Source organism: Corylus avellana, chromosome ca1 (genome assembly GCF_901000735.1).
Source record: "Corylus avellana chromosome ca1, CavTom2PMs-1.0".
In the NCBI taxonomy this organism is placed as follows: Eukaryota; Viridiplantae; Streptophyta; class Magnoliopsida; order Fagales; family Betulaceae; genus Corylus; species Corylus avellana.
The window spans coordinates 32,910,054-32,936,915 of NC_081541.1; the positions used below are offsets into that span (position 1 = coordinate 32,910,054).

Here is a 26,862-nt window from a genome sequence, read left to right on the forward strand (position 1 = left end):
TTTATAATCAATCAGCATTTGTAAATAGAAATTAACCTTAATATAGTACCAATAGTGATGATAATGAAAGGAATAATAACATAAAGAAAGTGTAATGAAGTTACAGCCAAAACCTTTTCTTTCATTTACCAAGTTACAAAAATTAACTATTAATGGTGGTGGCTTAGTGGTTTTAAGAAAATTTTCATGTGGTTAGGTAAGTACTATGACAAAGGTTTAACTCCCACAATGAAAATCTTTAAACCTGACTAATATTAGCCGTCTTAGATCCCACTAATGTCTTGATGAAGTAAATGTAATACAACATACTGAATCTTCAAACAAATTTCCAACTTAGTATTTGTTTGGTCAAGCGATTTCAAAACATGTTGTTTAAAAAAATATAGTGATTTTAAAACCCAGTTAATAAAAAATACGAGGCTTGTCGGGTGTGTTGGTGCGAGATACCTCTAATGTCTAAGTCAACAACTACAATATGAAAAGCACTGAAATCCGAGAGGAGGAGGAGATGGTGGGAAAGTAGTAGAATGTGTACCTTATCGTGTGGGTTGGTGTTTTCTTATTTTATTTTATTTTATTTATTTTACGTTCATCAAGACCCCTTCATCTGAACGGGCTTTGCTAGGTGTCGTTCCTTGGTTGGGCAATATGTGGTCTGATGATGGCATTTGCAACTGGCAAAACGGGTACTTGGCAAATAAACAGATACTCGTTTATCTTATGCATGTAACTATTATTTATAACGCCTAGATGAACCTTATTATAAAAAAACATGCATAGGATAAACGAGTCGTAAATGGATCATGTCAGATACCTGTTTTGCCAGCCCCATTCGATTACCAACTCTAACGAGAAGTGTCGTAGACATACTGCTTGTCGGCGTCCACGACTTAGGTGGCATTAAATGCCACCTGCTACTGTGACTTGGTGAGCAAAACATGATGCTTTCATACTGGTTCTAGTATGGCGTCGCCATATGTTACACCGAGAATTTGAAGATTGGATTCAGTGAAGGTAAAGGGGAATATTCGGTGCTTCACAGCCCCTCAGTGTTTCCCAATAAGGCAAGTGGATTGGGCTGCTAGACTGACATCGTTATACTTGATGGGCCTAGGTATTTGTCTGTGCGCGGCCCGCCTTTCGGCCCAAGCCCAACTTGGTGGGATATTGGTACATCAATATGCAAGAACACAAGATGTAGAAGTGTTTGATTAGCTTCAAAGTTTCCTCAATGGGTCTGGTCATGTGTTTGAACCACAAAAGCCACAAACAATGTTAACCTCGGACATGTTATTCTTCATGTCCATCCCACTCATCAATGATCAAGCTTTGCGCTAAGAATTTTTGTATGCAATAGTGGAAAGACAACCAAATAGGTGGACATGTTGGGGGAGTTTGGACATTGTATGTATTATTAGGCCGTTCAAAAGTTGTTCGTCACGAAATGGATTGACAAAGAAATAAAATTCGGCAGACGAGGTTAATTACCATGTGGTCCCTCGCCACATGACGTGACCTTTGTATTGACGTTCGGTAGATTGTCACCTTTTTTTTGACTTCATTTTGTTGATTTCTTTTACTTGCACAGTTGCACTAAAGGTTCACCACAAGCAAAATAGTGCAGCCATTCAAAGTTTTAGAAATATTTTATTATTATTATTATTATTATTATTGTTGTTATTATAAGAATTAAACTCCTATTTTAAATCATTAATTATTTAAAAAAAGTTAAAAAAATTGTTAATTTAATTGTTTAATTAATACTCTTAATACTTCCATTTACATATAAAACAAACAATACATGAATATTTTAATTGGAAATAGAGGGAAAACTGTGGAGACAATATTCAAACTTACGACATTACTCCATTGTTAAATCACTAGTTATATGTCCTCAAGATGTAGTTCAATTGACTGAGACCACGCATAATGAAGTGAATGTTACTAGTTCGAATCCTTCTCTTCCCACTTGTACGGACATGTCAAAAAAAAAAAAATCACTATTTATCTCGAATGCTTAACTTAGTAATGAATAATACACTTAATCATTTAATTAATACTGTATAAAAACATTGTAACTGACATGCAACATAAAAGGCTTTTTTAAGGGATTCAAATTCTAATAATTTTCTGTTCGAATTATAGCAAATGTGAGAGATCCCATTAATTTTTTTTTTTTTGTTTTTTTTTTTCATGGCTAAATTATTAACTATTCAGACCTACAAAATGATTGAGATCCCTATCCATTATGAAGTGGGTAGGCAAATAATTACAATTCACCTAAATCTTTTAAGTTTGCATGGTAGTAGTGATTCGGACATCTACCACTCTGTGGGGAAAATAACATCACATCATTATGGAATTCTATTCAAAACCTACCTACCTGGTCTGACTTGACACAAGGTGTTGGAGCATAGCCTAGTATATTACATAAATAGTGGCTCTTCATGTGAATTAAGGGGCAATAATTTCATTTTGGGTCAAAAAAAAAACATTATTGTTGGTACTTGAGTACAAATACTTGTCCTTTTATTACCAAAAGTGAAAAAGAAAATAGCAATTGTACATGAAATTCTTCATAGTATAGTATATCCATATCTTGTCTCATGTACATAATTTCAACATTATGAAATAAAATAGTGGCCTAAACAAGTTTACAGGGTCATTGTCTCCTTTGATTGTCTTGCAAATCTCGATACCCAAATGATTTGTTATGCACTTTCATATTGGATGGTGAAACTTGAAAGAGTCATAGTTGGATGACCAACTTAGCACTCAAAACTCATAGGAATCCCCGCCAAAGAAACACTATTCTCAAATATGCCTTTGAACAACTTAAAATACAATACATTAGCCACCGTGATGATTTGGTTAAGGTTGCTATGTGGCGGCCCTAGCCTATTTTTGAGGTTGTACAACCACCGCTCTCATCTACTAAGGTGGTCATGTTGTCACCTTTTTTTTTCTTTTTTTTTTTAATAGGGAGTTAACTATACATGTTTTAGTGTTTTTTTTTTCAAAATAATTAGGTGTAACCTACATAAAATGTTTTTTTAAATATAGAATTTATTAAAAAACACTTCTCATATTTATGTCGCATCAAACCACTTTTTCATATAAAAACAAATTCACCTACATAAATTGACTAAGAAAATAGTTCCATTAGAACGTGAGTTGAACTTAAGTGAGTTTTCAAGGGTAAAGGCTCTTAATTATGTTAAAAAAAGTTCATATACATTTACAACATTTTTTAAAGTTCAACTATTAAGTTTGAAAATATCAATTTTACAACAAAATGGCATGTTTGTCTTGAAAAATAAAATTGAGCTAAACACGATTTGAATCAAGGCCAATATTACTTGCACGTCATCCTTCAAGTTGTGCATTGCAACCAAACAGGATTTGGATCAGGTGCAATGAACTGTATGTATTACATGTAATACGGTGGCCCATTGCACCCGACCTATCCAACCATGTAATAAAATGAAATGAAATCAAAATTTTCATCAAAATCTCACACTTATGTTATGGGACCAAGATTGTTTAGTCATTTATCAAAGATCTCCACAATTATGCCCTACCTTTAAAACAAAAATAGAAAAATTGGGGTTTGGGTGAAGAATCCAGCGGTGGGCCTCCATGGTCACCCTCATTTTCAGCCTCGTGATCCCCACCCCCCGTAAAATACGCGATAGATTACACGTGGCCATTAAAGCACCATCGATGACATCCTCATGTTGACTTAAATAAAGTGGGGTCGACAACCGACACGTGGTGATAAGAACGTGCTAAGCACGTGGCAACTTTTTAGAGCCCCAAAGAAAAAAAGGAAGCTTATCCGATCTCATGGAAGCGCTTGTCAAAACAAAAAGGTTAGCTGGGCCCACAAAATGATAGGCAAGCCCATTAAATTGAAAAGAAGAGGCAATTTTGTCACTCATGGGCCCTAATGCATGAAACGACGACGTTGCTTTTTACTTCTTTGCCCTATCTCTCTTTACCTTGATTAATTTGATAGTGACTGCATTTCGAACCTTTTTGAAAAGCCAATGCAGAAGTTCAAATCCTGTTAACATCATGCACTAACTGAGCTCCTTTCCGGTTTATATCTCTAATAAATTATTGATGGATTGGATTCGCTCGGGGAATCCTGTTACGAGACACGTGTCATAATCTCAATGGGTTCAATTTTATCAGAAATTGAACCCTAACCAAACTTATTATTATGATTGTACTTCTGTTGAAAAAGATGGAACATTTTTTTTGGGACCAAAATGAAGCTGATGGGAATTGTAGACAGTGAGTGAGAACATGTAAATGTGTTCACACAATAAATTTTCTGATACTTTCTATTTGTCTTCAAAAAATCATTGATTTTGTTGTTCATCATTTTTTATTAGTTTAAGATTTTGAAAGAATTAGTGATTTAATTGTATTAGAAGAGACGTATTGAGTTCGAACCCTAACTTATTAAATGAGAATTTGAGTTTACACGTGTGAGGAAGAATGTTAAAATAATAATTAAAATAATTAAATTTATTATTTCCTACAAAATTTTGAAATAATTAGTTACTTAACACCCTCAAACAAGAATCCCTCTATCTTTTGTTAACCTCTAAGAAATGATTTTGAAAAGTCACAGTAGTCTGATTAGCACTTTCATTGCTTTCAAAAACAAGTTTTCTTTTAAAAACGATGGAAGTGGCTTTTCAAGATGGAAAAAGTAGTACTTGAACATTTATATCCACATCCTTTCGCAACCTAACTCATTGAATTCTATCTATTTTTCCCATAACAATTTTATGAGAAGCGGGAATATATATATATATGCATGTTAATCTTTGCATGCCTTTCATTTTTCATGACAAAAATAGTTTTGTATATATGCATGTTAATCTTTGCATGCCTTTTAACTTTGATACTCGCTCTAGTTACCCCATTAATGCCCACACCAAATCCTTGAGTGAGTTTGATGCTCTAAGGTTAATGGGATATTGGTATTTTCTCCAAAGCTTTTTGATCTTGGACTTTTTTTTGAAACCTCGGTTTGTGATTCGTTTTTTTTTTGGAGATTAGATAGATCACATGGAATTTGAGTAAACACGTGAGAGTGAGCATTAGAATATTAATTAAATGATTAAATTTAGCAATTTTTATCGGCTTAAACTTTTAGAATAACTAATAATTTAATGATTATGGCCATATAAAAACCACTCAACCATTATTGACATGCATAATAAAGAGAAGGTGGTCGGGCTTGTGATGCTAATAAGGAAGAAGGTGAGGATTCTTGGGTAGTTGGGCAAGAGGATGAAAGCATTTGATATTGGAAATCCACGTAATGGTTTTGTTCGAGCTCCTTCTGGATTTGGATCCACTGAAATTCTTAGGAGAATTTCAGTTTCTGAAATTTCAGATGTAGGCTGCCCATTTTCTATTTAAGGGTCATTGTTCTACCACATGTCTCATTACTAATAAAATAATAAAATTTTATTATTTTATTAGTAGTGGGACACGTGGCAGAACAATGACCATTAGATGAAAAATAGATGACCTACATCTAAAATTTTAGAAACAATTTCAGTAGATCTTGATCCGCTCCTTAGCTCATATTGGCATGCATGCAATCGGAAGAAAGAGGAAAAATATGTGCTAAAGCATAAAGATGTAGGGATAGGGAAAGGAAGAAAGTAAGATCGATAAAAAGAGTAATATTATATACTTCTATTTTACTGTGACAACGCTAAAAAATTTAAAGGTTGAAGGGTACTGTCATATTAGCTCAATGAGATAAAAGTAGGATGAAAGTATATGCAAAATTATTCTTGATATTAAAGATTGAAATATGAAGAAAAAAAAAAAAAAACTACTGATAATACAGAAATTGAAATTTGAAAAAAAAAACATTAAAAATTAGAAATTAGAAATGGATAGACATATTGACTCCTCACAAAATCTTAGAGGAGATGGAGTTGCATTTTGGTTGGTTGGGATTGAGGTAAGAATTGCGACAATTCATCAACATTCAAAAGGAAGGGAAAAATTCAAAATAATTTAGAGGGAGCTCTCTTTGGGTGGCGGCTATCCCTAAGGGAGTGGTCAACCACCTCCTCGTCCTTTGAGGGGGTTGGCTACCCAAAGGGGTGTGCCGACCACCCGAAAATTGTAGGAAACCTCAATCCAGTGTATTTTTCCTTTTCTTTTTCCTTGGATAAATTTTTTTTAGGTCCGCTGAAAATTATTTTAGATCAAGATCTCCAACAATACCTTAAAAATTGTTAGCCAATTTTTTTTTACGAATCTCAGCTATTGAATATATCTAAGGGCTTAGAATAAGACACCCACTATTAAGATAGCCTCGGGAATATGCTTAATAGCCTCGAGAATATGTATTTACTTAGGTTTGAACTTTGAAATTCAGATAGCCTCGAGAATATGCCACCCACTAAATGGTGGGTGTCTTATTCTCGAAAATATGCACCCACTAAATGGTGGGTGTCTTATTCTAAGCCCTTAGATATATTTAATGACTGAGATTTGTAAAAAAATTGGCTGACAAATTTTAAGGTATTGCTGGGGTCCCAGGGATCTTGATTCGTTTATTAGCATTTCAGCTCAAGAGCTCAACCCTCAGCCCAAAGCCAGGTCTTCAGTGCTCTAGTGGAACATAATTGGAACACAAGTGTAAGTTGATTTATCAACTAATTACTCACAAACTTGTGCATGTATCGGACCATTGTCACTATTTATTCTTTCTTTCTTTCTTTCTTTTTGGCCAAAAAAGAAAGATCTCTAAGAAGGAATGATAGGGTTTTTGGCATGCAGCAGATGCCTATTTGACTGAAAAATGCTAGGTTGAATATTGGTAAGGCTGCAAAAGAAGCAAAGCCCTTTTAATCTGGCCACCTACCTCTGTGATGATTACAAACTCCGGTGCCCAAAAAAGAATTCCTCTCCATTGGGATAAAACTAGAGTCTAATTACAATATATAACAAAAGGATCATTGAAACACCTCCTACCAATGCTCCATCTTTGCGTCCATTCAGTTCAGCAATATTTGGTAATGAAGCAATCAGACAAATTTAAGATATGATAGAGAGGCTATAAAAAGCAAAACGTACTCCATCCCAAAGAGTGTTTCCTAAGCTATTTGATGGTGATGTAGCGATTTGTTCCATGTCTGGCCCAGAAATCCTTGAGATCCAATGGTAGTGCCAGATCATGGCCTTCTGCAGCCAGCCGACTGAGTAATCTAGTAAAGACACTTCCACTCATTTTCCGACCACCAACTCGAGCATGGCGCTTATTTGGCATCTGAGGTAGTGGATACATAGACAACCTGGTGGTGCAACAAGATGACTGCCACCCACCATTTCCCCATTTGTAGCATTGTCTAGGTAATCCAGTGCAAGAGCAAACTGGCACCGGCATGGTGGACTCATCAAAAGTAACTAGGTTCAAGCCCAGATCCTGACTATCCCACTCAGATCTATACTTTGTACCATCACAAGCAGCCTGCCTATTCAAATCCTCACCCACTTTCTTCCCTTTTCGTGGAGTTTTTGATGCCTTAGATGAAACTGCCTTGTTTTCCTTTGTTCTCTTAGCCTGATGTGACTTGACAGCTTCAGAAGCAATAACGGTTATTGGGAAGGCATCAGTTATTTGCGATTCCTTCGTGCTGTAAGGAGCTTCAGCCATGTTAACTAGATGGCTTGAGGGGTGGTGCATGCGCTTTGATCCACGCTGAATCCCGCCACCTAATGGGAAGTTCATGGCATGATCCCGGACTTGAAGGGCTGCAAGGGCATTGTCTCGTTCCATTAGGGCAACATCCCGCTGAGAAATTGCCTCATCTCGTTGCCGGAGTGCCTCATCCCGCGCAGCCAAGGCTTCATTCTTTTCTGATAGGGCTGCATTCCTTTCACGAATAGCAGCATCCCTCTCGGCGATAATGGACATGATCTTCTTATTCATGACTAAGGCATTTGGTTCCTTTACTTGATGCTGGGGCACCATATTCCACTGCACATTTCATTTCTATTCCATTCAAATTATATGGAACAGATGCATACAAAAAGAGAAAAGATATCAACAGAAAATTGGGCAGTTTTTGTTGCTTTCTCATTACCGGAGAGTGTGGTCCTCTGAAATAATCTGGTTTATGTCTCCCATTTTCATGTTGCCGACCACCATCCATTTTATGTTGGGATATTAGCAGCAAAGGAAGAAATCGGTTTCAAGCAGCCCTCGGAGTTCAATTTGAAAAGAAATTGGCCTCAACTAGCTTCCCACCTCATTAACACGTGATCTGGTATCAAATGAGAAACCAAAAGCTGAATTTCAAGTCAAATGGTAACAAGCAACAAAGCTAAGGATGTCTCCACTTATGTTGTAGTGTGAAAGATTCAAGTTCAAACGGAAGTGAAACCCATAAGAGTGGTAAAAAATGACAACATCAGAATTTACACCAAAAATAACCTTCTCAGTAATGTAAAACCTGTCAAAACAACAGTCACCACCATCTCTGCGCAATATGATAACCCAGAATTTTGGAAAGGGTACAATTTATTTTTTTTTTGATAAGTAGGGTACAATTTATAGCTATATGCAAAACATTCTTTACACAGATTTAAGACTTTCTCTATTGACATTGCCCTGTATAGCTTAGTTCAGAAAGAGGGCATGAAAACAAACAGGGAGCAAAGTTGTCAGGTGCCTAGTGAGTTTTATGCATCCACTTTTCACTATTATTATTATTATTTTGAAGATTGGGGGCCCTATGGGCTACACAATGAAAGGTGGCCCTCTCCCACGCCTTAGAGGCCAAACCTAGGTGAAGGCAGAGTAGGTCTTTGATATGCACCAACAGACTTACCTGATAGGTTTGCCGCTACCAAATATTGCAAAAAGCATCACTACCTAAAAGTAGAATACAAACCTGAATGTGCACTGTACAAACAGAGGCATGGTTCTGTTGGGAGATAAAGCTTTATGGAGTTCTTACCAAGAGTACATTAATATACATAGTTGAACACAACCCTAACCCAATAGCCTAAGTTAATGGGCCAAAGTCCATTTAAATATATTAAGTACTCTTTTTCTTTTATATTTTCTCAATGTAGGACTCAACACTCACAAGTGCACTCACAACAATCTCCCCCTCACTTGTGAATCTCTTCACATTGACCCAACTCTCCCTCGCTTATGAGTCTTTTTACATTTTCAAGAGTGTCTCGCGTCAAGAGTTGCGGATGCAGACACAGCTCCAAACCCGACGCGTCCAAACACCCGTCCTAAGAAGCTAACCATGGCTCTGATACCACTTGTTGGAAGATAAAGTGATTATGAAGTTTTTACCAAGAGTACATTAATATACATAGTTGAACACAACTCTAACCCAAAAGCCTAAGCTAATGGGTTAAGATCCACTTAGGTATATTAAGTACTATTTTTCTTTTATTTTTTCTCAATGTGGGACTTAACACTAACAAATGCACTCACAACAGGATCAATCCAGATTACCAGCAAAAAATGTGGTCCCTGGGAAAGTTGGCTGTAATGACATAGCTCAAATAGAAAATACAATGGACTTTATGCATGCTTAGCAGACACTTAAAATACCCAAGAAAAATGATACTCAACATTCTCAAGTGTCCATCTCTTAGCATTCTTGTCTATGTGGCACATTCACATCCACTTTAAAAAATAAATAGAAAACAAAAAGCAAAAGAACAAAGAGAATGCTAGTAGATCGGCATTTGAGAATATTGAGGAGCATTTCTCAATACCCAAAATACCCTAAAAGATGCTGGTTGACCACATTATGTTACACACCCTAAGTCATGGAAGAAGAAACTGAATTAGATTCTTTTAAAATTTATCCCAATAGCTGGTGGTCAAAAACGCCCTGGATACATACCCACATGGCTGTTCTCAATAGATTCCAGTCAAAGTCAAATCTATTCCATAGGCCATCTAAAGATGCCAGGCAAAAGATGTGTGTAACTAGAACCATCTCACTGCTCGAAATGCTCTTTTCTTGAACTACCTTTTGAGGAAAAAGTAAAAGAAGAACTGAAACACTTGAGGTACACCTATATGAAAAGAAGAACTGAAACACTTGAGATACACCTATATGAAAAGAAGAACTGAAACACTTGAGATACACCTATATGCACAAAGATGCATAGACAATTCAGTCACTCCAATAAAACTTTAATCAAATAAGTTCTTCGCCTTCTTACAAAGAAATAAATCACAGCATACACAAGCCAAAAAAAAAAAAAAAAAAAGATTATGCATACTTTATAGAAAAGAGAAGACCTATCTGCATGATAAACATCATGGAGAAAAAAACCTCATCGCATAAATGTTGAGCAACAACCCACTATAACTCTTATCCAAATCCAACTAATTAGCTAACTTTCACTAGTAGTTTTAAGTCAGTCCAATCATAAACTAACCAAGGAAAAAATAACTCAAAACATTCTTAAAAAAAATTAATAATAATAAAATAAAAAACTTACTAACCAAAAGTTAACAGTAAATGGTCTGCATCACAAACTTCTACTGAGATTCTGAAACTTATCATTATATTTTTTCTTTATAATAATCAACATTACATTTGCCGGCTGTAGAGTTTTGAAGGTTCACTAAGTCACACAGCATCATTTATACTTCCAAAAAGAAAAATCAAACCTTATAATGCAAGGTTTTATGTAGTCCAAGCATCCAAAGCATATGCTTTGAAGATAAAAACCCCTCACATTAAGGCACCCTCATTCTTTTACCATTTCGTGGCTGAAAAAATCATCATCTTACGAACGGTTTCTTGAAATTCCAGCTTCAAAATTAGTAACATAAAAATCTGATCATCTATGAGCCATATCTTATCTAGAATTGTATATATGATCTCACAATCATTATCTCCATATGCTATTCATTCTCCAGTAATATTTAGGTGCAACTAAGAAAAATCAAAGGTGGGCATATTTTAGTTCCACTTAAATTTTTATTAGGTGAAAACAAAGCACAAGCAAGCATTAGTAGGATCAAAACTTGATCTCTAATTGGCCCAGGCAGTGTAGCACTTCTAAAATGGCATGTACATGTAGAAGACTAAAGAATAAGATCACAAAAGAAAAATATTATTGTCCAAAATGATAAATGAGGAAATTACTCAACCCAATGCCCTCGTCTCTCAATCTCCTCCTCTTTTTACTCCCTGGCCTAATAAGGCATTTACTATCTCAATATCTCACAGCCGTGATAAGTATCTCATTGTCCCATACTACCCACGATCAACCCTCAAAAGACATCAAATTGTAGTACCAATCCAAGTCCAACTTACTTGAATGACACACTAATTAAATTTTCTTTTACAAGTAATTTAATCTCATTAAAAAGGGCAGAGGGCTCAACCCAATACACAGGAAGTATCCAGGGAAATCTCCTATTCAGTAGAAGACAAACACTTAATTAATTTAAAGTAAATCCAATCAAGATCTAACCACCTGAAACAAATCAAAGCTAATTAAACAATCCTAATTGGTGAAGTCAAGAACCTTACCTGAACTCACACTACACCTGATTCTAAAAGAACCCCCCAACCACAAAGTACTAATTAAGCACACACAAAAATCAGTTAAATCATAGAAAAAACAATCTCATTACTCTGAAAAGCCATACAAGCTAAAAAGAAACTGTAAAAACAAACAAAAGAACACTTATCTAGAAGAGTTGAAATTCAAAAAAGCAATTCATACAGGATCCAATAAATCAAATCCTGTTCTTTTCTTGGCCAATACTTCAATCTCAGTCACAAAACACCTAAATTTGACTAATTCACAGAACACCAAATTCCAGTAAATTTACAAGCTTCCTCAAACCATGATCACAATTTGAGTGGGAATAACGATCCAAACCGAAGAATACGAGTGTTCTAATCACGGATTGAAGCAAAAGTTAGGGTTTTGGCACCAAACTGAGGAACACAGAAGGCAGAAACCTAGAGAGCTGGACGCATATATTATATATATGACTATAAATACATGAAATTCAGCGAGTGAAAGAGAGATGGACGGCGATGAGATTGAGAAGGAAACTCACTGTCGATAGGGAAAATGAGCATGGACTGCAAGAGGAAACGCCAAGCCTGAAATTTTCTGATATGCTCCTAGTTGTAGAGACGACGACGTCTCTTTGAAATTTGTGAACGCGGCGTTTTAGTAGTGGGACTGATCTCTTGCCAAAATGAAGGAAATAATATGATCTCATAAAAAAAAAATGGTTATTCTAAATAATAATAATAATAATAATAATAATAATTCTAAATACCTATCTCCTATCACATTCTTGTCACACTAGGCTTTTTAAATCTTTTTCTTTTTAATAAAAGCAGATCCAATGATTGATGGACACCGTCACACAAGATAGTAAAATAGGAGTGAAATAAGAGATGAGTATGTAATATTATTCTTTCAAATTCTGCGAAATCGTTAGTGCGTACTTGTAATCCTGTGAAATCAAATAATTATAGACAAAATTTTCTTTGATGTGAATATTTTTCATTTCAGTATATTAAACCCGCACTATCTTTTAGAGCATGTGAGAAATGCATATGAGCTACATGAGCATCTCTGGCAGTATTAGGTAAAGTAGCTAATAAAAAAGTACAATTTTCTATTTTAGCTGCTCATTTTTTCATATACACTCTAACAGATTATCTATTCTATTATCTATTTGATTAAAATATCATTTTTTTGATTTTTTTTAATTCTTTTCTTAAACTTTCTCTCTCTCTCTCTCTCTCTCACGATTTTCCGCCACAATTTTCATGGAAAGGATTGAGATAGGGTTTTAGCTGAATAGAGAATTCAGATTTTTTTTTTACTTGTTTTCTTAAAAACTTTGTCTCTCTCTCTCCTCTCTTCTCAGGAAAGAAAGAGGGGGTTTAACCGAGCAAAGAAGACAATTTTGCAGAAAAGAAAGATTGGGGTTTCAACAGATAATTTCTTTAAATCAAATTTGGAGCAAAACTTTGCTCAATAATTATTGCTCATTATCTTTATTGAATAATTACCAATTACAAAACAAATATAGTACTATGTATATTTTATAAATACCTATTTTACTAGATATACAATATCTTAAAATACAAAAAATATAAAACAATGCAACTTTTTTGTAACACTAAAATAATGCAACTTAAAAACGTTTTTATTGTTGTGATGGGTCCATGAATGCTATAGATCCTAAAGGTTGGTGGTGCCTTCTTTTATATCCCCAATCATTAATTGTTTCACCAGTACCCATATTGTCATTTTCCTTATGTGTTGGATTTTGGATTGAAAACTAAGAACTTTGGGCTTGAAATGAACTGGATAATATCAAATTAGTTATAGTGGATGAGTAGTTTTATCTTTTTACTTTTTGAGGGGACAAAAATACGTATTCACTATAACTAACTGGATATTATCAAATTCATTTGAAATTGAAAATTTCCAAATTCAAAAACTAATGGTAGATGCGATTTATTTATTTATTTCATTTTATTGGCGAAAGTCAATAATTCAACAAATTCCTTCTTTGTTGTTGTTTCTTCTTGCGTATTATCAGTACATGGTGATTGTAGAATGCGCAAAAAGATGGGATAAGGGAGAAGGATCCTCTCCATCATCATCATTATTATTATTATTATTATTTATAGATAAGAATGGAGAGGAGATGAGCTTGTTTTTAGAGGGGCAAAATTGTCTAAAAAAAATAAAATAATAATTTTTCCCTCTTAAAATAAGGAACCGACTCCTATCCATTTCATTTGAAATTGTGAGGACCGTAATCCTATTCCGAGGATAAGAGGATGGTCAAGTAATTTTTTTTTAAAAAAAAGTTGGTTCTCAAAGTTGTGTGTACCTAGTGCAAATATACTAATGGCCTCACCTATTCATTTCGTTTGAAATTGTGAAGACCATAATCTTCTTCTGAGGATAAGATTTAAGAGGATGGTCAATTAATCCTTTTTTTTTTTTTTTTTTTTTTTTTCAACTTTGAAAGTATCAACATATATTGTCAAGAAGTAAATGTTAAAATAGAAATGCTACACTTATCAATTTTTTTTCCTCAAAATTAGTTTCGAGTTTTTTGTTTTTGTTTTTTTTTTTTTTTTCAAAAGTTGTGTGTACCCGGTGCAAATATACTAATGGGCTCAAAGGCCCATTAGTATACTTGCATAGGTAGGCCCTTTGTAGGCTGCCTCAAAGACCCATTAGTATATTTGCATACCAAAACTAAAACTAAAACTAAACTCTGAATTTTATTAGATAATTTTATGAGAAAAAAAAAAAAAAAAAAAGAGTCGTCTCTCCTTCCTACTGGCTAGTGGTAGTGGGGAGTTCTCGGTCTAAGATGGGCCTTGGAGCATCAAGCCGAGCCTAAGTGGACCGAAATTACAAGTCCACCCTGTCGGCCCAGACGTTGTTTGCCCGCTATAAGAACGACAGCGTTTTATTTCTTTACAAATTACAATTACCGAAACCAACCGTTTGTGTCTATCCTCAAGTAAAAGCGTTCCCAAAACGCAACTGTTTTGAAGCCTCCGTAAGGCGTACGCTCATGATCGCCTCCGCAAGCAAACGCAAGCTTAGGGGCCTCCTTTTTCCGCAATCCAACACTGCACGCCTAGAATCACTTACGCATAACGCTTGCCAAACTCGTGAACCTGTTAAATCCGCCAAAATCCCGTAGTTTTATGGGCTTTTCGTGCACCTTTTGTCTGCAGCAATGGCATTTCTCCGAGACCCAGTTGAGCCAAGGCAAAACTAGCGGTTTAGAGCTTGTTAAGCTTTGTTTTCATCTGGGTTTTTTCGAAAATGGAGGTGGGGCTTGTTGGGTTGCTGAGAGCGGCATGGATTGCTGGGACTTTGCCTATACTGATTGCTTTGGTGCCGTCTTCTAGGCTGAGGGGGTTTCGTGATGCTATGTTGGGCTTCGCTAAGCGAGGGAAGATCATGCAGTCTTCGTCTCAGGTGAGTGATGGTCTGTTCCATGCGACCGTGTTTGGTTTTTTTGTTCTTAATTGGGTCTATTTGGTTGCAGATAAATTGGAGAGAAAAGAGAAGGAAAAAAGAAACGAAAATTTTGTCATTTGCGTCTCTGTTATTAGGTTTTGGATAATGAAGGAGTCATCTCAAATTAGTCGTTGTGTTGGGCTAAGCTAAAATGGATGGTTGAGTCTTCTTGGGTTCAAAGTATTAGATTTTGAATTTTTTATTTTTTCTCACTCATACGCGTGTTTTTGCTGATTTTTTATTCCAGCATTTCTTGGTAATTTAAACAAGCTATATACATTTTGAGGAATCCTATTTAGCCTAGATGGAAATTTGGTTTTCTTGTTATATATGGCCTAGCTTGTCCTTCTGCAATAAGTTTAAAGAATCGTAGGAAACTTTCTGTTCTCTGTAGATTATTCTTCCTTTAGAACGTTTTTTTTCCTGAATTTCTGTATTTTTTTTTTCTCATAATCACGCTTTGCCGTATTGGAAAAATTAACGACTCAATGGAGTAGATGAAACGAATTCAAATCCTAAGCACTTCAAAGAGAAAGAAAAGACCTACTTTAATTTACTCTTTGTTGGATTACAGAGATTCACAGTTCCTCAAAGGTTCTTCTGCCATTTTTATGTTGTGGCAGTCATGTGCACAACACTCCTACTTGTTACTAATTGGATGTATGCGTATACCACAGTGCCATTGGTTTCAGAGCCATTTCTTTACTCTAATATTGCCAGCTACTTGACTGGAGGTTCGCATGCTTCATTTTGGCACAAATCACGCTCAACGCCAATAAAGCAAAGATATATGGTCTGGCGATCTGTTTTTCTTCTTTTATTGATGGAGGTTCATGTTTTGAGACGCCTCATTGAGACAATGTATGTGTTCAACTATAGCCCCTCAGCTCGGATGCATATCTTTGGTTATCTAACTGGCCTGTTGTAAGTTTCTTGACATCTAGTTCCCTTGCAGTAGTTTCTTTCCTAATTGTATTTGTAGTTTTGTGTGAGTGGAAAATTTCAGAATTCATGAATTAGTCTCTCTCCTTGTGGTGTGTGTGTGTTTTTAAGAGAGAGGTGGGTGGGTGGGTGGGGGTAATGTTTTTCTTTTTCTTTTTTCTTTTTTGAAAAAAAGGGTCATTAACTAGTGCTACTTCTACCTTACTTGGGTTGTTAGAGGGGTGACTTGGATACAATCCTACCTTTCAACATTTGTTGAACCTTTGTTCTAAATTCATCATAAATCAAATTATATGGTTCCTCACAACTGGTGAGGGGTCAGAAACTGGCTGATAGAAACACTTTTCTTTCGAAAGCTACTGTGGTTTTTTGATAGGCTAAGAAATATTTTTATAGGTTAGCCCTTTGGAAATATCTATGTTTTAAAAGATAAATACTGACTTCTTGTAGTAAATAATCTTCACTGGAAAACTAGCCTGCTTGCATGTATTGCACATCATACTCCTTGCCAAAATAAAAATAGAAACTACAAACCTTAAGACCTGTATTTAATCTTTGTTATTCACAAAGAGAAATGCTGTTAATTGGCTATTATGAACTATTTTCAGGTTTTCACTTCTCTTTGTTGTTAGTATTGTTTGCGAAAGAATAGATAATACTCTATTGATATTCGTTTTATTCTTGAATTTGGAGTAGTTTCTACACGGCAGCACCACTGTCACTTTGCTGCAATTGTGCATTGGACGTGTATGAATTTGCAGCAAATGGAGTGGCTGAATTCATTGTTAGAGGCAAGAGTCAGATGCCAGCCATTGAATTTGATTGGTTGGAATTTGTGAATCCTCTTATGAAGCTTGGATGGCGCCAGTGGATTGGTGCAGCTATATTCTGTTGGGGATGGATTCACCAGCGCAATTGTCATGCAATTCTTGTAAGTTTCACTACTTCAGCTATCAGTTTGTTGATTTAGATGTCAATTTCTTAGGTCTGTGACTCGTTGTTAATGGAAGCTTTAGTCATAGATATTGTTGCATAATCACTTTTTTACCACCAAGCCTCCATCTGTACAGACAGAAGTTTGACAATGGTATTATTTCATGACTGTGATTATGGCTACAGTTGCAAATGGCAAAGTAGTTCGTTGTAAATGGAAACTGGCTTTTTTTTTACTTTTCACTTTTTTATTTATTTATTTTTAAAGGTGCTTATCTTTATATTGGAGACTGATGTCCTTGTAGATGATGGAAATTCGAAGAAATTGACATTATGGGAGCATAATTTTGATATATATTCACACACTCGCATGCACATGTATGCACTCACACACATATGTATACATAATAGTACTTACACCCCTTATAAAACATGTAGAGTACTTGCTGCTAATTGTCTGGCACACTATAAATTCTTGTTGTTTACTTTGGATATGAATATGCATACAGCATGTCCTTGCCAAAATGATGGTAAATAACAGGATCAATGTCAAATGAATTCCTAAAAAGATTTCCTATGAGAAAGCATAATTATCTCAAACAAGATATGCAAGAAAATGGAATGATGGCTTCCATGGGTGTTGCTGACACCCATGTTCATTTTTTACATCCAGCATATGGGTAGAAGGAATGAAAATGTTAGTTTGCCTGCTGAGATGCCCCCACTAAAAACTTCAATATCCTACTGTTGTTTGACATTGCAAATTCCTTGACAGGGCTCACTGAGGGACCACACTGAACAAGTTGAGGAGTATGTAATCCCTCATGGTGATTGGTTCGAATTTGTGTCATCTCCACACTATCTGGCTGAGATTGTAACTCTCTCTCTCTCTCTCTCTTCCTCTCCCCACTCCCCCCCTATGTATGTGTATGTATGCACCCATGTGTTTGTTTGTTATTATGCTTATTTATTTTATGAGATTAAGGATCATCCTACTTTTATTGATAAATTACACACGCACCCGGTGGGATTGAACCCACGACCTCACTCTCCACCTTGCTATAAAGGGAGAAAGTATCATTTGAGCTAAAGCTCGTCGGTAAACATAAGACGGGCATTCTCAAATTAGTCAAGATTATGTCAAGGGTTAGCATTTTCATGGTGCTAATTGCTTTCTGATTTTAATTTGAAGGTTATATATGCTGCTCTAGTGGTTGCTAGTGGGGGAGCAGATCTCACAATCTGGTTACTTTTTGTATTCGTGGTATAGTTTCCTTTTACTATACGAAAGTTCTTGACAATTTTTTATTTTTTATTTTATTTTTGGCCTTTGTGCTTCTTCACTTTGATCCAGATCTTAGTACATTTTTCTTCTTCTTTTCATTTACAGGTGACAAATTTGGTGTTTGCAGCAGGAGAAACACATAGGTGGTATCTTCGTAAATTTGACAATTACCCAAGCAACCGGTTTGCGATTATCCCATTTCTTTACTGAGCCTTGACACTGAAATTTATAAGATAATACTCTTCGAGTTTGTGCAATGAAGAGTTGGTTGAGTGGAAGGCCATACTGAAAAGTGTTTTTTTTTTTTTTTTAATGAGAAACTACACTTTTTTTTTTTGATAACTACACTTATCTGCTCAAACTTACACTTAAAAATTGTAATGTCATCCAAAATTTTAAAAAATTGCAATTGACCCTCCAAACTCGTAGCCTTTTACTTGGCCTTCTTTGTTAGCATTTTTTGTTAAATCCGATAGGAATTTTAGAAAATAACAATAAGACCCCTGCATCAAATAAATAAATAAAAAACCACCGTTGGAGAAGACCCGGGTAAAAGTAATTCTAGAAGTCTATTTTGTGTTTTTTTTGAGTCTTTTTAAGAATGATGTGACTTTTAAAATCACGATTTAATCAAAATTTAATAATGATCAATTACAAGTCCAATTGTGATTTTAATAGCCACATCATTCTTGGAATGATTCAAGAGGGACTTATAGCATTATACCCCAGGTAGGCCGTGGTCTATTACTAGGGAAGGTTTTTTTTTTTTAAAAAAAAAAAAAATTTAATTTAGAGGCATAATTATATTTAAATAGATAGGGGTATAATGAGAAATATGGGAAATAAAATTGAGATAGATGTTTGATACAAGGCTAAATAAAAGAGTCACTACTGCATTATTGGAGGTCCAATAATCCGGTGGGATTGGAAATTGTTCACTGACCTAATATATGACCGATGATATGGGTTATTCAATTTGTTTAAAACTGTATGATTTAATTACTCTGACTTTGAAAATATTATATGCAATCTGAAAGCAAGCAGAGTTGGCATTCAAAATATATCATTCCATTACTATTTTAAAAATCTAGTTATGTGTTCAATATAATTATAATTTGACCTTTAAAATTGTAGCACACTCCCTTATCAATGGTTGAAAAATGTGAAATTTTTTTTGTACTGTATTCAAGTTGCTATTTTTTCTTAATACACTCTCAAATGGTAGGTGCCGTAAAAGAAATTACATGAGATTTTTGTAATTGTTTTAACGGTCTAGATTTAATTTCAAGTTTTTCATAAAAGAGAGAATTATTAAATATGGACCACCGAAACAGCTACATAAAATCTCCTATAAATTTGTTTGCCGCACCTAAGCCAAATCCCTCAAATTGGACATTTTATTTAAAACCAAGCTTTTGGCATCATAAATTGCAGAGCCAAGTGCATTCCTAAGCATGTAGCCAAATGATACAGAACATAATCATCTCCAGTCCAAATGAACTAGATAATATTCAGTTAGTTATAATGAATGGATATTTTTGTCTTTTCACTTTTTGAGTGGACAAAAATACCATTCCATTATAACTAACTGGAGTTCAAATGAAATGGAAAGGATCATAATTCGAAGGATACATGTATCAACCATAAAATTACAGAGTTCTAATGCTGACAAGTCAAATGCAGATAACAAAAAGGCTTTCATACTGCAAAGATCCAAAGAGCTCCGGAGAAGGAACTAAAATATCAGTTAAATGTTTACAAATCCAGAGGGTGTCCAATGGCTCCAACACTCTTTTTGTTGCAGAATCAGAATATGGAAGTAATTATGCATACAGGTCTATGCCCCAAAACTTGGCAGGCTGATTGGTTCGATATTTCCTGTCCAAACTTTTGATCAGGTCCATGTCCTCCTTGCTTAGCTCGAAGTCAAAAACTTGGAAATTCTCCTCCAATCTCTCCGGTTTGGCTGTCTTTGGAATGACAACCGTGTCACGTTGGATGCCCCATCGAAGAACAATCTGGGCCACAGTTCTTTTGTATTTTGCAGCCAATCCCTGGAACAGAGAGAAACAAGATAACAATACTTTTGCTAGACCAGAACTAGAGAAGTTCCGCTTCGTTGTTAGTGCTTTTTAGAGGGTGTTTTTTGTTTGAAAAAGTGTTCCAATATGAGATGAAGGTAAATATAGTTTTGAATTATTTGTTAGTATTTTATGTTATCAACCAATTTTATCAGATGGCAATTTATGTTATCAAACAATTTTATCAGATGAGGGAGAAAAAATGTTATCAAACAATTTTATGTTCAACATTAATGGTATCAGATGGCAATTTATCCATTAAGATAGGAAGAAGTTAACTTACTTTGAGAACTGGATCATCCAAGCTAGAAACTGTACCAAACCATTCATGGTTGGCTGCAGCACCTCCTAGAGGGGTGTGAGCTGTGACAGAAATCCCATGCTTCTGACAGAATTTCACGAGGGAATCGCGTTGAAAATAGGGGTGTGTTTCAATTTGATTCACAGCAGGCTTCACTTTGGAGTAAGCTAAGCAATCTCTAGTTAGAAAGATGTCATAGTTACTGCATAGAAAATCTTCATCAGAACACAAATTTCATATTTTGACAGATATGAAAACTGAGGATACTCAAGTCAGGAAAAAAAAATGTTGCAGCTTTTCTTGCACTTACAATGTATGTCAGATTCCAGCTGAGACACATAAAGATAATCAATCCAAGACATCTTTCCAAACATAAAAATTCAAAATGATGACTGTGGCACAGTTTAATTTAATACACAAAGTGAAATTCCAAAAGGCTATGCGACATCAGGATTCTTAAGAGGCTTTTGTCAATTTGTTGTATTTAGTGAAAACGAGCATAAACTATGTTGCTGATGATTTCTAATTGAGACATTATAGCTATTCCAATACTAAAATCATGTGATTCAGATCATTGAACTCTGTCAAAGTAGGTTTTACCGTTCATCCTGTTAAAATTGGCCGGCCCACAAATTAATTTAACGATCATGTTTCCAACAGCCAAAAAACCACAGAAATTATGGATCTAGATTCCACACTTAACCTTTTGAACATAAAATGAGGCAAGAAAAACCCCTTGAGTACTAGGCACAGAGCAGCCAAATCTGCAGAAGTTGTACAGCTATTCTCTTACTCCTTCCCATACAAGTATGCACGCATGTATATGCGTATGTATAACTTCTAACAGCACGAAGGTTATACAATATGTGAATCTTGTGAATAGCAATTCTCCTATAAAAAGCAACTCTGAGTGATTGTCATGACTTATGAGGTCACCATATATATGGTGTCCATCCCTAGTCAACATCTTGAGTTGCATACAATAAATGTTCCATTCCACTTTTCTATGCTTGAAAATGAGTAAAAATAGAACTTCAGATTTTGGAAGATACGATTAGTGGGGAGATTGTTTTATTAAAAAAAGGAAAAGAGCCACATAGAGTAATAACATATGGTCAGCATATATAGCTTCAACATACACATTGGAATGTGCCAAAAAAATTTAAAATGATCGTCACCTGATCCCAATGCTGCGAACTAAACCCATTGAAACCAGATCTTCCATAGCACGCCAGGTGGTTTCCAGGGTTATGGTTGTGTCTATATCCAGCACACCATCAGCATCCAAAGCACTGCTAGTGTTACCCACTCCTGCATGTATGTAGGATAAGAAAATTTTCAGAAAATTTAATTACTGGCAGGTGTTGAGGTCTCAAATTGCTTTGAATATGCTAAATAATTAGTTATCCCAAAAGCTTAAACTGATAGAAAATTATGAATAATCATTTAATTAATATTCTAACACTCTTTTTCATATGTAGGTTGAAACTCTCCACCAAAAAGTGAGGCTTCATATGTAGAATATTTAACTAAAATACGAGTTAAATTACAAAGTTCAGATTCAAGCTCAAAATCATTGCTTTGATACTGTGTTAAATCACCAGTTGTCCTAAAAAATTAAGCTAATAGAAAATGTTAAATTTAATCATTTAATTAATATTCTAACAAAATAATGACAATACAATAACTAAACACCGGTATCATAAACTACAGTATAGAATATGTAAACCAGTTATGCAGGAGAAAGGAGTTGTGTGAGGAAATGGGAGGGGGACTCGTATCAATCTCTAACTTCTAATTCAAAATTTCCATTGGCTTATTTTATTCAGTGAACACACTTTCCATCAAATGTAGGCCTCCCACCTCTATGTATGGGACAAAGCCAGCAAGCACTAGTAAAGAGACTCAAGCCATAGTGTTATGATCCTTTCATGAACTTCACCTAGTGTCCCTAGTACTTATATTGAGATTCCCCATTAACACCGTCGGCAGCACGTTCACCACCTAAGCAGTTATATATGCCAAATATTTGGTTTCTGAAGCCATCTCTTATTTTCATCATATTAGAATTGGACTTTAAGCTATGCAGCCCATAAATTGTAAACCTCAACTACATGCCAAATAATACAACATACAGATAACAACATCAAAATGATGAAACAGACAGACAGGATGTACCAGTATGCTTGGTAGCTACAGGAAAGTGAATAAGGTACAGATCCAGATAATCTAGCCGAAGCTTTTTAAGGCTGTCTTTACAGGCTTCAACAACATGTCCATGGTCTGAATTCCAAAGCTGCAATTGATGCGCAATTAATCAAAGAGTTTGTCATTATCTCAACAACCAGAGATAACTGCTATCACTAATAGAAGAAAAGTTATAATTTCGCAGTTAAACTAGCCTTTGTGGTGATAAAAAGATCCTCCCTCTTCACAAGTCCAGTCTGAAATGCTTCTGCAAGCACCTCCCCAACTTCTGCTTCATTCTTGTAATCAGCTGCAAGCAACATACCTTGTCAAACATCATATGCCTCATAAACACCTCAAAAAGACAGACACTACGACCACCACGGAAATCTACTGCTACTGCGAGCATAAATGGTGAGCGGAGCATGCAAACAACTACATTTGCTCTCCAGTTGCCACTGTACCCTCTCAAGTGTATTTTCTTGAATGTCAATGATTTTCTCAAATTTGATCTAATGATGGTTCAATATACACCATGTATACATTAAACTATAGCAATAGGAACTCCCACCAAAACAAAGAAAGCTAGAAATGGCGCAAGATGTTAATGGGATTTTCAATGATTTGCAAATCCAAAAAGTAAATCCCCACATGGGTTCAAATGTTTAATGATATCTTAAACCGAAGCAACTACAACAAAGAATCTCCCAGTTTCATTTAGTTGAATTAGCAAAAATATATGGAAATTCATAGTTCAAAGAGTAGACTAACCAGAAAGTTGCAAGGTTCAACTTTAAATCATATTAGCTAGTGTATATGTTCATCAAGCACCACATTGAATACCCAACTAATCTTCGAGTAATAGAACCACAAGTCTTCGACCCACTACATAAAAATTACAAAAGAACCAAGTTTTTTTATGAGAGAAAGAGTACCGGCACAATCGAAATGGCGATAACCGATCTTGATTGCGTTGATGATGAGGTCCCTCATTTCTCTGTCTTCGACACGCCAAACACCAAGACCCACTACGGGCATCTTGAACCCACTGTTGAGTGTGATGGCCATTCTCTCTGAGACAACCTGAGCTGCTTCTTCGACTGCTAAGTTTCAACGAGATTGGTTTCCCTGTTCTTGGTTGATGGCAAATATGCAAGCCACCGTTGTCAGTGCAGATAAAGGCTAAAGCCAATGTAACCAATTTCAGCGATTTTTTGGGTTTAGTGAAGTGACCCAATACTGAGCCACGATAGGCCTTGATCCACTGTATAAGGCGAAAAGGTCAAGAGATTTTATATATATATATACAAGAGATTACACTAACTTTGATCAATTAAAAATATCTGTTAATTTTGTAGCGGGTTTGTATCGAATTTGCAAGTAGTATACAAATTGCCAGTCTTAGTGTCACTTGATGAGTTTGAATCGTATCGAAGTATGAATATAAGACTATATAGGTCAATTATAACCCGACCTATATAATTAAACGAGTTAGATCCCTCTTAATTTTGTGTAGAGTTTACATGTAAAAAATTGTTAGAATTAATTATAAGCGTACATAAAACAAAATAAAGTATTGTTACTTATTTAAAACTTTTCATTTATAAAATTGGCATAATGATTAAAGAGGCAATAAATCATGTAGATAACTCAAATGGGCAAACACTACAATTTTTATTATAATTTTTTTTTTTTTTTACAAATTGATATGAAAGTTTATAATTAGAATCATTGATGATTTACCAATAGAGCCCACGACAAACGTCTGAGTTATTCAGTGCTTGGACCACTTTAAGGGCATCTCCCTCCGGGATGAATCTTCGTAATCCTAAAAAGCTGCTTAACTTGACCTTCTGTAGTCCTCGCCGCCATCGGTTACAGGAATTTGAATGATAATTTGTTTTTCTAGTAAATTGATGAGTTTTGATTACTCTCTAATCGTCCTTTAAGGGGTACTTCAATTAGTTGTAAACGGAGGTCGCTAATTTGAATCTTCCTTTCTCTTCTTTTCTTTCCCTTTCCTTGTGCGGACATGTAAAAAAAAACAAAAAGATTACTCTCTTATGGTGAATAGGCCATTTTCTCTATTGTGACTCCATATATTTTTATTTTATGTTATTGTTATATTTTGTGCTTCCACGTCCTACATCACTATTGTTGTCGTGAAAAAACACCGAAGAAATGCTCAAATGGGAAAACTTGCACGAGTGGAGAACAGAAGCTTTAAAGACGCACTAGGAAAACAGTGACTCTAATATTGTATAGAATTTTATATAAAATATAAAATATGAAAAAAGAGGAAGAGATAAAAGATAGCGGAAGCGGAGAGAGACGGATGAAATCGTTAGGGCTGCATCTTGTATAATGAAGTGTATAAAATTAGGGGTGTACAGGTTAACTGTTTATCGCCTATTGACTACCACAGAACTGTCACCGACCTACAACTGACTTCCGACAGTCGGTAGGCGGAATAAAAATATTGTTTCGACGTTAGTTCGGTTGGGTAGGCAGTAGAATTATTTTTTTTACCAGTTAACTGACTTAACCGATTTTTGAAGTAAAACTTGAATTTTTTCTATTAGATTTCCTTATTGTTTTGTTTTGTCCAATTGAATTGTAGTTGTCCTTTTTGTTTCATATTCCATGGATTTACTTTTTCTTTTCATTTGTAAAGCATGTGTTTGATTGATTCTGTAGTTACAAGGAAGTTAATAAATGTTAACATAAAAACTTATAATTGACTAATCGAAAAAATTGAAACTGTTCAATTTCGGTATGAAGTTGGTTAATTAATCAACTTAACCAACTTCTAAGGTTCATGTCATTTTTTATTTATTTATTTATTTTTAATTTAACCGCTTAGGCGGAATTCACTAACCGCCTTTTCACCCCTAGTTGGAGTGTATGTTTAACCCAATTGGAGACAAAAACCCGTAATTCTTAGACTCATACAGCGTCGTTAGGAGATATTGGTCTATTCCAAACTTTACTGACTATGGTTGCATATAATTTACTCGAATAATATCTTATCACAAAAATTAATTTTATGTGTTAGAACACAAGATAAAGAGATGAAACTCAAATATACAGAGATAAGGGATAAGAGATGATAATGAAATCTAATTACATATAATAACTACTTGGAATTATCTATAGATCTTGAGTGTGAGAGTCTCATATTATAGATCTTGAGTGTGAGAGTCCCATATTATCTTGTGTTCTAACATTATGCATCCCATTTTGATTTGGCTTAGAAAATTACAATATTTATGCTCTAGTTTTTTAAAAGGGTTTATATTTAATTTCAAGTGTTGCATAAGAAAGAGAGAAAATTAAACTAAATATGAACCTTTAAAAAACTACACCACAGGTGCTATAATTTTTTTTCTTTTACATATATCAGCTATTCACTTTTGTGCATACTACCACTACTTAATTATTCATAGTTGCACAACACACATCTTTCACAATAAATTTCAATATGGCCTCATTGCAATAAAGTCAAACCAAGGACGGAATTAAGGGATTTCTTGTGCTTACTATAGGTCGGTTATCATACCAAAAGTCATGACCATCAAGGTCTCTGTTTCTGTCTCTTCATCCGATATTCAACTTTCTCCGATTTGAGTAACTTGAGAACTTCAAAATTTCTTTAGACCTCAGAACAGAAAAATAACTCCTCACTAGAGCTTCAAGTACTTAGAGAGAAGTGGCATTTGTCTCCAATCAACGTGCGTAAGGACAATTTAAGTAGGAGATGAAGTTGGTGTATTAATTAATCGGCCATGAGCACAAATTTGGGCAAAACATGAAATGCACACCTCATTGGTAGACAACCTAAGAACCCAAACCTCAGTCAACACCAAGTATGCCCTGTTTTTGTTGCACAAAGTTGTTCAATTGTTAGATGCTTGACAAAGGGGATTTTTCGTTTGTGAGTAATCAATCGGAGAATCCTAGAAAATTATACTTGCTCTCCTTAAACTATCACGCAATTTATAATATTTTCTCTAAAGTTTCAAATTGCTCAATGTATCTCACTCTTTTACTAAGCCCTTCAG

At 35.1% G+C, this 26,862-nt stretch overlaps 3 protein-coding genes across 4 annotated transcripts; 1 reads left to right on the top strand and 2 right to left on the bottom strand.

The window, feature by feature from the left end:
* Positions 1-6,934: 6,934 nt before the first annotated feature.
* LOC132165199 (protein BASIC PENTACYSTEINE4) lies at positions 6,935-12,231 on the bottom strand. 2 transcript variants are annotated; one of them, XM_059575698.1, is made up of 4 exons: positions 12,113-12,231; positions 9,924-10,098; positions 8,133-8,312; positions 6,935-8,026 (listed from the first exon to the last, which is right to left on the bottom strand). In XM_059575698.1, exons 3-4 carry the CDS (start codon positions 8,199-8,201, stop codon positions 7,148-7,150), a joined length of 948 nt encoding a protein of 315 aa, XP_059431681.1. In that variant the 5' UTR covers positions 8,202-8,312; positions 9,924-10,098; positions 12,113-12,231; the 3' UTR covers positions 6,935-7,147. The 2 variants fall into 2 exon arrangements, with proteins under 2 accessions (XP_059431681.1, XP_059431673.1); XM_059575690.1 differs by lacking the exon at positions 9,924-10,098.
* Positions 12,232-14,561: 2,330 nt separating this feature from the next.
* On the top strand, positions 14,562-18,504 carry LOC132167778 (polyprenol reductase 2). The gene is made up of 6 exons (XM_059578803.1): positions 14,562-15,030; positions 15,647-15,996; positions 16,711-16,945; positions 17,723-17,821; positions 18,140-18,211; positions 18,338-18,504. The coding sequence occupies exons 1-6, from the start codon at positions 14,875-14,877 to the stop codon at positions 18,440-18,442; spliced, it is 1,017 nt and encodes a 338-aa protein (XP_059434786.1). The 5' UTR covers positions 14,562-14,874; the 3' UTR covers positions 18,443-18,504.
* A 1,406-nt stretch (positions 18,505-19,910) lies between these two features.
* Positions 19,911-24,060, bottom strand: LOC132167806 (NADP-dependent D-sorbitol-6-phosphate dehydrogenase-like). Its single transcript, XM_059578835.1, has 6 exons — positions 23,737-24,060; positions 23,017-23,111; positions 22,793-22,910; positions 21,793-21,925; positions 20,597-20,816; positions 19,911-20,286 (listed from the first exon to the last, which is right to left on the bottom strand). Exons 1-6 carry the CDS (start codon positions 23,867-23,869, stop codon positions 20,056-20,058), a joined length of 930 nt encoding a protein of 309 aa, XP_059434818.1. The 5' UTR covers positions 23,870-24,060; the 3' UTR covers positions 19,911-20,055.
* Positions 24,061-26,862: the final 2,802 nt, after the last annotated feature.

Bases quoted from the DNA above. Each gene is read 5' to 3' on its own strand.
- LOC132167778 (XM_059578803.1), top strand. From the start codon at position 14,875: ATGGAGGTGGGGCTTGTTGGGTTGCTGAGAGCGGCATGGATTGCTGGG. The intron at 15,997-16,710 runs GTAAGTTTCTTG...AATTTGGAGTAG, and splicing joins GGTTATCTAACTGGCCTGTT to TTTCTACACGGCAGCACCAC. The intron at 17,822-18,139 runs GTAACTCTCTCT...TTTAATTTGAAG, and splicing joins CACACTATCTGGCTGAGATT to GTTATATATGCTGCTCTAGT.
- LOC132167806 (XM_059578835.1), bottom strand. From the start codon at position 23,869: ATGGCCATCACACTCAACAGTGGGTTCAAGATGCCCGTAGTGGGTCTT. The intron at 20,817-21,792 runs GTGACGATCATT...TTTTCTATGCAG, and splicing joins GTTCGCAGCATTGGGATCAG to TAACTATGACATCTTTCTAA. The intron at 20,287-20,596 runs GTAAGTTAACTT...TCTCTGTTCCAG, and splicing joins TGGATGATCCAGTTCTCAAA to GGATTGGCTGCAAAATACAA.
- LOC132165199 (XM_059575690.1), bottom strand. From the start codon at position 8,201: ATGGATGGTGGTCGGCAACATGAAAATGGGAGACATAAACCAGATTAT. The intron at 8,027-8,132 runs GTAATGAGAAAG...TGAAATGTGCAG, and splicing joins TCAGAGGACCACACTCTCCG to TGGAATATGGTGCCCCAGCA.